The sequence below is a fragment of the Nerophis lumbriciformis genome, linkage group LG24 (assembly GCF_033978685.3).
Source record: "Nerophis lumbriciformis linkage group LG24, RoL_Nlum_v2.1, whole genome shotgun sequence".
Lineage (NCBI taxonomy): Eukaryota > Metazoa > Chordata > Actinopteri > Syngnathiformes > Syngnathidae > Nerophis > Nerophis lumbriciformis.
The window spans coordinates 27,132,501-27,145,050 of NC_084571.2; the positions used below are offsets into that span (position 1 = coordinate 27,132,501).

The 12,550-nt window shown below is 39.0% G+C and overlaps 1 protein-coding gene across 1 annotated transcript in view; it reads left to right on the forward strand.

Annotated features, from left to right (window-relative positions):
• LOC133620398 (cytosolic 5'-nucleotidase 3-like) overlaps positions 1-12,438 on the forward strand; it is a 15,753-nt gene extending 3,315 nt beyond the window's left edge. The window contains exons 4-10 of the mRNA XM_061981873.1: positions 3,012-3,081; positions 3,167-3,213; positions 3,372-3,457; positions 3,541-3,630; positions 7,969-8,131; positions 8,212-8,412; positions 11,914-12,438. Of these exons, the coding sequence (XP_061837857.1) occupies positions 3,012-3,081; positions 3,167-3,213; positions 3,372-3,457; positions 3,541-3,630; positions 7,969-8,131; positions 8,212-8,412; positions 11,914-12,024 (768 nt within the window). The 3' untranslated portion in view covers positions 12,025-12,438. The remainder of the gene's footprint in view (positions 1-3,011; positions 3,082-3,166; positions 3,214-3,371; positions 3,458-3,540; positions 3,631-7,968; positions 8,132-8,211; positions 8,413-11,913) is intronic.
• Positions 12,439-12,550: the final 112 nt, after the last annotated feature.

The window sequence follows — 12,550 nt, forward strand, 5'->3', positions numbered from 1 at the left end:
GCATACGGTGGCGGAATATCCATCCATCCATCTTCTTCCGCTTATCCGAGGTCGGGTCGCGGGGGCAGCAGCCTAAGCAGGGAATCCCAGACTTTCCTCTCCCCAGCCACTTCGTCCAGCTCTTCCCGGGGGATCCCGAGGCGTTCCCAGGCCAGCCTGAAGACATAGTCTACCCAACGTGTCCTGGGTCTTCCCCGTGGCCTCCTACCGGTCGGATGTGCCCTAAACACCTCCCTAGGGAGGTGTTTAGGTGGCATCCTGACTAGCTGCCCGAACCACCTCATCTGGCTCCTCTCGATGTGGAGGAGCAGCGGCTTTACTTTGAGCTCCCCCCTTATGGCAGAGCTTCTCACCCTATCTCTAAGGGAGAGCCCCGCCACCCGGCGGAAGAAACTCATTTTGGCCGCTTGTACCCGTGATCTTGTCCTTTCGGTCGCAACCCGGTGGCGGAATAATTTCACCAAAAAAAAACGCTTTTCCCTTCTATAACAACACTACTATCAATCAATCAATCAATCAATCAATCAATCAATGTTTATTTATATAGCCCTAAATCACAAGTGTCTCAAAGGGCTGCACAAGCCACAACGACATCCTCGGTACAGAGCCCACATAAGGGCAAGGAAAAACTCACCCCAGTGGGACGTCGATGAAACCTTGGAGAGGACCACATATGTGGGTAACCCCCCCACTCTAGGGGAGACCGAATGCAATGGATGTCGAGTGGGTCTGACATAATATTGTGAGAGTACAGTCCATAGTGGATCCAACATAATAGTAAGAGTCCAGTCCATAGTGAGGTCAGCAGGAAACCATCCCGAGCGGAGACTGGTCAGCAGCGCAGAGATGTTCCCACTACTACTAATCATGGCAGAATTCATGAGCGAAAACAAAGACTACTTTGGGACAACTGATGATTCAGAACCTTATATTTTTTGCCTGAATATAAGGAGGATGATCTACAAGTTTCCAGCTACAGGGAAACACTAAGCATCATGTAGCACTATTGCTAAATGCTAAACAAGAAATACAAATTACGAATAAAATAAAATAATCACTTACTGTACAATGTCTGTTCTCACTGGGATGCCGACTGATGGGATGTTCATATATTTTTGTTTAGACGTTTTTTAAAGTTTTCTTCGCCATCTCCGGGTTTAAGTTGAATACCAAAGTTGACCAACTTCTCAGGTTATGGCCACCACCTTTTACTATTCAATTTAGTCAATCCTAGAGCACTAACCATGGATGATTGTAACATTCAACGACATAGGACTCAATTTAGTCAAATGGTTGTCTCAATTAGAGGCACACATGCATGGAACACACTACCAGTTCATATTAAGAACTGTGTCGACTATTCAACTTTCAAAAAAACACTAAAACAGTGGTTAAAGACATACCAGTCTTGTACCCATGTGTAATGTGCATGCTCAGCTGTTCATTTTATGTTGATTGTTTTATTTTCATTGTTTATTGTAAGTCTTATTTTAATGTACATACTGTATGATATTGTCTGTAAATGTTTGTTTTTATGGTGCCTGCCTTAGGACAACAGATGAAATGTATCTATTGTAGCTAATTTTGGCATATTTACTGTGATGTAGGACTGGGCGATGTACTCGATATATTGCGGGTTTGTCTCTGTGCGATATAGAAAATGACTATATCGTGATATTCGAGTATACGTTCTCACGCGGTTGCTTTTAGCTGCTGGCATTACACTACAGGCTCTCCTCGCTCTTTCCCGTGTCTCCTTCTCACAGACAGACACACGTCACATACTGTCACGACATACGTCACATACGTATTCGCCCTCGCGCAGCAAAGAGGTAGCAGCATGGGTAACGTTAGCTGTGATGCTAGCGCAGCCGTGCGAGTGGTAATACGAGAGAGAGAAGGTGCGATTCTGGTAACAAATGAAGGAATAATTAATTCCCCCCAAAAACAGCAGGGGGTCCATCATCTGGCGGTGGTTTGGCTTCAAGTGGGAATATGTCGAACAGACAACCGTAATTCGTCAAGTGTGGGGCAAAAGCGTTGCTATAAAAAGTAGCATTACTGCTAATATGTAGCATCATTTGAAAAGTCACCTGCTAGAGAATGAAGAGTGCTTACTCCGCATGTCAACATCTCCGTTCGGTGCCACACGCCCACACCATCAAAATGCCGAGGCAAACATTTCCAGATCAACACCGTATGAAAAAAAGTGATTTCCTTCTCTGCATGAAAGTTTTAAAGTAGCATATATTAATGCAGTATGAAGAAGAATGTTTTAATGTAGACACATAGAATCATCATACTGCTGTGATTATATGCATCAAGTGTTCATTCAAATATCGAGATATATATCGTGTATCGCGATATGGCCTCAAAGTATCGCGATATTAAAAAAAGGCCATATCGCCCAGCCCTACTGTGATGTATGTTCATCAATATGCATTGTCCTAATCAAATAAAGCTATTCAGGTGAGAGGCATGATTTATAATTTAGAATTAACTTTCACCAGCTCAGAGGCAATGCAGCAGCTCACCGGCTCAATATGTCCGTATAGCAGCAAAAGCTATTTAGCTCCCTGTGATCATGGCGCCGCTGAAAATAGTTTGTTTGCGTCAGCGCTTATAATAACAATATTGCTAATACTTTGTTAATATTTAAGTCACAAGATGTAAACTAAGTATTGCTCTTGGTTTTCAGATGTTTTTTTAGATTATTAGATTATTGGGCAGAATAGTGTACTCCCATTAGCTTTATTGTTAGCCATCTCATACTTGCCATATTTTTCAATTTAGAAAGCATGAAGAAAAGAAAAACATATGTGTTCTTGTCATAAATACAGAAATATGTGTTGTTCCCCTTTAAGTAAAATAAATGTTAAAAGAAAAATTACATTGCATGTTAGTGATATCTTTTGAATTAGATATCCAGCTCTCATGAGGCGTGATGTACAGGTGGCACTCATGTTGTCGCTCTTGTCTTTGATTTGTTTTATTTCTGTATTTGATGACAGGTTATTTCAGACTTTGACATGACCTTAACAAGATTTGCATACAAGGGTAAAAGGTGTCCCACCTGTCATAGTAAGTGCATTTGTAAAATATGTATTGAACATTTTTGTGGTTCCTTTAAAAATGTTCATGTGTTTTGTTCACTTTGTATGTGCAGATATTCTCGACAACAGCGAACTCATTTCACAAGAATGCAAAGAAAAGGTAGGAAGACTTAAAAAAATAAAATAAATGTAGTTTGAATAATGTAATATTACAAAAGAGTACATTGAATACCAACATTTACTACAAAGTAGTTATTTTCTTCTTGAATGTAATCTGACATCTGCTAAGTTTTATGACAAATATGTTTCTCCTGTCAGTTAAAGGAGTTGTTGAACACGTACTATCCCATCGAGATCGACTCTTTGCGATCAATAGACGAGAAGTTGCCGCTCATGGTGGAGTGGTGAGTTGCTCGCTTATTTGCCGCCTTATACAAGCATCTCCTCCTCAGCGGGAGCTCAGGTAATTGTGGTGTTTGACAACCAGGTGGACCAAAGCTCACGAGCTGCTGGTGCAGCAGAAGATCAGGAAGGAGCTGCTGGCCGTGGTGGTGAGAAAATCTGACGCCATGCTCAGGTCAGCAAGCTGCTTCTTTCTTACTTTACAATAATGAGCCATCATGATTATTTATTTACACTATATTATATATGATCTTTATATTATTTCTGTATCATTAATTTTATTTTGTAATACATTTAAATGTATTTATATATTTATTTTATTATTATTTGTATTTATATATTATTTATAATTTATGATGTAATGTGTTTTTTATTAAACACATTACTAATTTAAAAAAAATCTTTAATTTTAATCCATAATATTGCTGAATTATATTCCTTCATCGTCTGGGCACTGGTAATTTAGAGTTTGCATTAAATTGTAATATTAAACAATGCATTATTGTACAGTATAATATTTTTAACAAATGCATATATTTTTAATTTGCAATGATATCGTAATTAAGGCTGTCTAGGGCCCCGTTTATATTGCACATCAAATCAGATTTTTTTGCCCTCAAATGACACCGATCAGCATTTTTTTGTGAGTCTAAACGCTCCAAAGTGCTTCAAATATGATTTTTTTGCATCAGATTGAGGCCACATCAGGAGGTAGTCTAAATCTGATTGTAATCTGATTTTTTCAAATGTGACTTCAGTCTAAACGGAAAAGCGACCTAAATGCGACTTTTTTGTCAGCTTTGGGCGTGCTACGTCATTTGTGTGCGCGGGGAAAGACACAGCCCGCCTGCGGAAGTGAATATGTCATCACAACTCAGGTTTCGGTGAGCAATGTCTTTTTTTTTTGGTGCATCGCGAGTCATTATTGTGCAAATAATAGGCTATATGTACTATACAAATATATATATTTTGATTCCGAAGAAATAGCAATTGTTGAAGGACCGGAATTGACGTTGTGGAATATTTGCTTACATTTTATGTACACTGCGTAAGTTGTTTACGTAAGTGAGTTGAAAAATAAGGCTAACTATTATCCACGCTGATGTCTGTGCCTTTTCTACTTCACAGCCATAAAAAATGTAGAACACCCTCGAATATATTACACTCTATACATCCATTCATACATTCTATTACTTTAATTTAGTTTCACATTAAAAAAAACACACATTTTATTTCTTGTTCATTTAAAGAATTCAGTCAACTTCCTTTGTTTTGATTTCATCAAACTGCGCATGCAAGTGAAGTCGAGGCCACATTGGGGCCACAAAGGGGCCACGTTTGGGCCACAATGGAACCTGTGCCCGTTTATACCAGAGTCTGATAAAGATGACAGTTTACTTGTAGTGTAAACAGTCAGCTGGAAAACATCATATTTTAAAAAAGGCAGATTTGGGCCACTTTGGCTTGCAGTGTAGACGTAGTCAAAGTTGACAGGTGGTTGGTTAATCACAAAACACAACCTACTAGATCTACAGTAGGGCTGGACAAAAAATCAAAATGTGATTTCGATTATGATTTGTCAGAATTATAAAAATATAATAATCTGAAAAAAAAAACGATTAATGGGCATGCAAATTCCAGAGCTTGTGATGCTGAAACGGATGAGGAGCGAATGAGTGGAAAAAAGAGCATGTCGACTAGAAGTTTGGGCTCTCACCATGGTTGCTTCTTTTTATTTTACCTAAAATACTGGTCAAAATTGTCCAAAGATGTATTGCACCAATAAATGTGAGGATTTTTACATTTAATTAACACACATTTTACTATACACAAAATGCACAAGAAAAAACTGAATTGTATTGTTTATATTTAAATTCATTGTTAATACTATTATTATTTTATTTGTTGTGGTTTATTCATTATTAGTTTATATGCAATTTAAAAAAATATATATATTTAAAGTTAAGTTTTGGTGGTACAATAAATAGTCACGTTTTGAAATTAATAGTGTAATTAATTGTAATTACAAGATCACTCAAAATATTCCTGATTATTTAAGCCATACTTTTTCCAGCCCTAATCTACGGTAGCCGTGATGTTAAGATATCTAGGATGTGATGTAGTGAAACAAAAATAGAATAAATACTTTTACAATTCAACAGAAGTCGAACTGGAAGGGTGTTTTATAAACAGCAAGTAACCAGCTAAAAAGACGAAATTAGCAAGTAAATTAATAATTCAATAGTGCGACAATGTGTCAGCCACAGACATGAATGAGCATATAGACGACACATGTCTTTGAGCTGCAAATTTTACACAAGTGTCTGGACATTCTGTGGTTTTGGAAGGCATGAAAATAGGGATTTTTATTTTGCCATTTAGCAGGCTACTACAGTTTTCACGTACCTAGTCTTCAATAAATATATATATATATATATATATATATATATACACTAGGGATGTCAAAGGTAACGCGATAACGCGTTAACTATAAACTTCAATTAGGGCACAATTTTTTTAACTGCCGATTAACACCTTTTTGACCCTCCGGCTGTGCCGTAGCGGGGGAACTTGGCTGCAGTTCACTTACTACTGATGAGCCATAATCAAGCAGAAATGGATAAAGGAAAATCTACCTTATAGAAATATCAGGTTCAAAGCCATGGCAAGTTGTTCTCCCGACAAGAAAGGACGATTTTTTGCCATAAGTAGAGGCGGCATCCCTGCAGCAAACGCCTGCTTCACGCGTCGTTCCAAAGGTGGGTGGGACTTCACTTCCGTGTTCAGATTACGGTTTAGGTGCAATGATGACATAACATTTAGATTGTTACTGTGACTGATTTAGACAGAGTTGCTCAACAGAAATGACAGCAGGAAGTCGAAAGGATACTTTTTTAATGCAAACAGTCAAAACATGTCAAGACACTTTTTTAAACCAATCACATACTTTTCCGGCTTCAAAATAAAAGTGCTCTGCTAAAAATCTGGTTTAACTACAGTACATCCTAGGGTTCCCCTTAATGTATTTAAGGCTTCATATTAGCCACCACACCAAATAAATTAAAGTCATATAATGTATTGTAGCATCCAGAAGAAAAAGTCTGATGCTCTTTTTATATTTTATTGCCAAATTTATGCTAACAATGGGCCCAATTCCATCAAGTATTTCCTCCATACACACACGTCTGCCTCTGTGCTTCACTCCTAGACACACAACACTTGGTCATTCTACGCCAACATGGTGTGTTCAAGAGACCGTGCGAAACATGACAATCATAACACACTAACATACACATTAACACCAGCGGGTAGTTACAGTATAAAGGGCTAGATAGAGTTTATTATTTGCGCGCTATTGACTAATGATGAACCGAAAATCTGGTCGGAAAAAGACATACTTTGATCACCAAAACAGGGCTTTCGAAACCGATGTTGTGATGACGTAAGCTATATGCATGGGGTTGTCTGGAGCGGAGGCAGCGTGTCCGCGCCGTGGGCGAACTTTAAAATTTTCAAGATATGCCCACGAACAGCGATCTTCACAATTTAAGATGAGTGGAAGGCTCCCAGCAACGCGAAGCAAGTGTGACGGCTCTCTGCAGCACATATATTATATTATATAATATATGTATATATAAGTTGTGGCAGCAAACTCATCCAGAAATATTGGCGCCCCCTGCTGGTTGCCACTGATGCACTTCCACATGGTGGCCAATAGGGCTGCAAATCTTTGGGTGTCCCACAATTCAATTCAATATCAATTCTTGGGGTCACGATTTGATTATAAATCGATTTTTTTCGATTCAACGCGATTCTCGATTCAAAAACGATATTTTTCCGATTCAAAACAATTCTCTATTCATTCAATACATAGGATTTCAGCAGGATCTACCCCAGTCTGCTGACATGCAAGCAGAGTAGTAGATTTTTGTAAAAAGCTTTTATAATTGTAAAGGACAATGTTTTATCAACTGATTGCAATGAAGTAAATTTGTTTTAACTATTAAATGAACCAACAATATGACTTATTTTATCTTTGTGATATTGAACACAGTGTGTTGTCAAGCTTATGAGATGTGATGCAAGTGTAAGCCACTGTGACACTATTCATTTTTATTTTATTTTATAAATGTCTAATAATGTCAATGAGGGATTCTTAATCACTGCTATGTTGAAATTGTTACTAATATTGATACTGTTGTTGATAATATTCATTTTTGTTTCACTACTTTTGGATTGTTCTGTGACGTGTTTGTGTCTCACCTTAATTGCTCTGTTTATTGCAGTTCTGAGTGTTGCTGGGTCGGGTTTGGTTTTGGAATTGGATTGCATTGTTATGGTATTGCTGTGTATTGTTTTGTTGGATTGATTAAAAAAATAAAATAAAATAAAATCATTTTTGAAAAATGAGAATCCATACTGAATCGTACAACGTGAGAATGGTGATTTGAATTTGAATACATTTTTTTCCCAAACCCCTAGTGGCTAACATTGCTTTGCATGTGTGTTCCAGAGAAGGCTTCCAGCTGTTCTTCGACCACCTGAATGAGCACAGCATTCCACTGCTCATCTTCTCAGCTGGCATCGGCGACATCCTGGAGGAGGTGATCCGCCAGGCTGGAGTCTTCTACTCCAACGTCAAGGTCTTCTCCAACTACATGGACTTTGACGAGGCTGTGAGTTGCGCACTCGATTTTAACGTGTAGTTCTCCTGAGGGCGCCGCCCATTTCTGAACGATGATGTCACACCTGACAGGGCGTGCTGAGGGCCTTCAAGGGGGAGCTGATCCATATCTACAACAAAAGGGAAGGCGCTCTGCTCAACACGGGTCATTTCCAGGAGCTCCGTGCCCGACCCAACGTTCTCCTGCTGGGTGACTCTCTGGGTGACCTGACCATGGCTGACGGCGTGCACAAAATCGAGAACGTCCTCAAGATCGGCTTCCTCAACGACAAGGTACCCGCACGCTCAAATCTTTCGCTCAAGTGACCACAACTAGACCAACTTAAACAACATTTTCATTTGGATCCACACAATGACTGAGAAATGACGGAAAGTACAGTATAACAAATCTAAACCCGGCATTTTAATAGTGTTTAAATAATTACTGAAAGGGATGTGCAGTGAAGTGAATTATATTTATATAGCGCTTTTCTCTAGTGACTCAAAGCGCTTTACATAGTGAAACCCAATATCTAAGTTACATTTAAACCAGTGTGGGTGGCACTGGGAGCAGGTGGGTAAAGTGTCTTGCCCAAGGACACAACAGCAGTGACTAGGATGGCGGAAGCGGGGATCGAACCTGCAACCCTCAAGTTGCTGGCACGGCCGCTCTACCAACCGAGCTATACCGCCTCACTTATGTAAAGCAAGAACGCATTATTTGTTAATGCATTCCAACTTCTAAATAAACGCTAGTAAAAGTCAGCTATTACTCGATTCCCCCCACAAAGCGCTCTACAAAACATCCATCAAGGTTTTATAAACACGCTGTAAGTATATATGAAATGTAGTAACAGGCATATTCATTATATGTAATATTTACTTATATTGCTCATTTTAAGCATACAGAATAGAATAGTTTTATTGTCATTATTACAGTGAACAGGTTCAAAGAACAATGAAATTGGAGCAGATCCCCTAAGGTGCATACACAATAATATAGTAATATAAATAGTAAAAAAAAGAAGATACATATGTATACATATATGTATATATTAGGGGTGTAACGGTACACAAAAATTTCGGTTCGGTACGTACCTCGGTTCGGTTCATTTTCGGTACAGTAAGAAAACAACAAAATTATTTATTTACCAAATTCGTAAACAATGGCTTTATCCTTTTAACATTGGGAACACTATAATAATTCTGTCCACGTTAATCAACATTAAACTGCCTCAAGTGGATGCTCAGATTAAATAGAATGACAAAACTTTTCTTCTACATATAAAAAGTGCAACATTAAACCGTTTCAAGTCAACTCATCATGCTTAATTTATTACAGCATTTGGGAAGCCTGTAGTTGATTTTTATTATGTAAATGTTATATTTTTATCAACATGTGATAGCAGGGACCCTGCCATTCAAAACTAGGCTGCTACATTTCTAATGATTAATGTAACTATAGCTGAAAAAATAGTACAAGCAATAAGAATAAGCAATAGGAGAGTACACGCGCACACACACACACACACACACACACACACACATCGCAAAATGAGCTAATGCTACGCTAAAAGCGAATTAGCCTTCACCTCAAGCCAGGACTGTGAGCGAGCTGAGCTGCAGTTTAAGTTTCTAGAAGGTCAACGGGCTCATAGTGATGTTACTAGTAGTTGACTGGGAGGTGTTTATTATAATTTGGGGAGAGTATGCCGCCTTATGCTCACCTACTAAACACCTATCTGCTCGACGCTGAAGCGCTGACTACATGCGCTCTAAATACGCACTGCTGATTGGCTGTTACCGCTTTTTGTGTACCAATCAGATGGTTATGTGGGTGGGACAATGCTGGGTGCTGAGACAGAGGCAGAAGAAGCAAAGCAGCTTGTTAAGACTTCAGCTTAGAAACTTGTTCGGTACACCCCCTTACCGAACCGGTTCAATACAAAACACGTACCGTTGCACCCCTAGTGTGTGTGTGTGTGTGTACACATCAGTGAACTGCGGTGAGGTTCATGGCTGGTGAGGCACTGACTTCATCACAGTCTGATTTACAAACATATGAACCCTAAAGAGTATCTTATTCACCATTTTATTGGCAGCAGTTAACGGGTTATGTTTAAAAGCTCATACCAGCATTCTTCCTTGCTTGGCACTCAGCATCAAGGGTTGGAATTGGGGGTTAAATCACCAAAAATTATTCCCGGGCGCGGCGCCGCTGCTGCCCACTGCTCCCCTCACCTCCCAGGGGGTGATCAAGGGATGGGTCAAATGCAGAGGACAAATTTCACCACACCTAGTGTGTGTGACAATCATTGGTACTTTAACTTAACTTTAACTTTACACATACAAACTGTAGCACACAAAAAAGCACATTTAATTAAAAAAAAACGTTATTATGGTCTTACCTTTACTTATAAGTGCGGGAACAGTGGTGTTCGTGTTGGAGGAGTTGTGAATGAATGAAATATGAAATCCGTGCTGCAGTCTGCAGGTGTACCTAATGTTGTGTCCCTGCAGTCGTTCACGGCTCCTCCGGCGCGAGTATTGTTGTTTTTGCACTTTTTGGCTTCTTGTTAAGTGACTTTTTTTGGGTGGATTCGGTCTTGCACGTGGAGGGTTTGGGTGTGGGCTTTGGTTGGTGTGGCGCTCCCGTCGGGGGGTACAGTCTGCGGCGGAGATGCATTAACCGGCACCAGGAGGCGGGATTACGCGAGCCTCAGCCAGTGCGTCTTTGCAGCCGTTTTATGATTGCTCAGCACAAGAAATACGTTACACACATACAGTTGTTGACAAAATACACTGTACATTATATACCTCAGCTAACTAAACTATGGAAATGTATAATATAATTCATATAGCAATACGGTCTCACTGCACAGCAGGCCAGCAGTTAGCCGAGTCCGCAATCCATAGTGAGGCACAACTGAGTGACGTGCCTCAACTGGCTGCTGATCACCGCACCGTCTCTTCTCAGTATTTGAACGGCAAATGTGAAAATTCAGCGATTTTGAATAAAAATAATCTAAAACTGGTGAAGTTAAATGGAAAATAACTTTATAGTATAATCACTGGATACATATAACAATTTAATTTTTTTTCTTTTTACATTTTGCCTCACCTGCCTCCAGTGACCGCACGTCACTGGTACACATACATATGTACCACAGCTCCTAAAAAAGTTATAGAGTATTTCCTTTCAACTGCACCTAACAGAGTAGTCACGTTTGATGAAAATAAAGCATATTTTTCTTAGCCACTATGTTTTAAAGACTTCCCAAAGTTTCAAGCTTCAAAGCAATCATTGGACTAGGCTCATGTTAGACCCGCCTACTGACTTTGATTTGAGTTTGACAGATGAAATAAATTCATGAAGCGCTGATACACAGGTCCATGAAATAATTAAGCAGTTATTTACTCAACTGCAGAGAGTACCAGGCCTTTAGTTATTTTTAAATATATGTATATATGTATTATTTAGTAGTATTAGTGTACAATGTATTAAATCCCTGGTGTTTACTTCTGCTCTTTTTAGGAAAGAGTTTGGGTTAGATTTCAGACCAGGGCTGCACCTGGTTTAAAAACAGATGTTTATTTCAACCTCAGATTTGTTTTCTACCTGTTATCTCTTGTTACTATTTGATTAAACCAGTATGCTACAAAGCATTTTAATATTAATGTACAATTAGTCAAAACTGACTTTTTGAGACTTTATTTTACAGTATTTTGTTGTTTCCTACTAGTTTGTATTTGGGTGTCCCGCTTTTCATAGTTGACTTTGTTGTTCTTATTGAGGTGGAGGAAAGGAAGCAGTCGTATTTGGACTCTTATGACATCGTGTTGGTCAACGACGAGACCCTGGACGTTCCCAACGCTGTGCTGCTCTACCTCACCGGAAACAAGTGAAAGCTGAGTCGCCGTCACGCCTTGTTTTAAAAAGCACGGACACTGGATGCTCTTCGCTGCAGGAAGTACTAGACAAAAGTTTAAGTAGAAAATCTTAGTTTGTTTTACTAAAAAAAAAAAAAATAGTGATGCTGCGTACGTGACTACTCGGCAGGACCATACATACGTACGACATTTTTGCACTCACATACTGTACTTGCAGCCTCCGACACCATGCAAATATGTTCTAATCCTCCACGTTCTAGTGACTAACAAGGTGCTACTAAACGTTCCAGCGCACAATACAAAACTATTTCAGACTTTTTGGCACGTCACATTTGTTTACTGCTTTTTATAGTCAATCACTAAGTGTAATATTTCACTCTTTGTTGAAACCTTAAAATAAATAAAAAATTGTTCACCTTTTTTTTTAAACTACAAATCTTTATTTGGCTCACAAAATACATATTCTCCGGACACTTAATTAGGTACACCTGCACCATTTAATACAAGAGTTGCATCGAGAGGTAATCATTTAATGTTTATT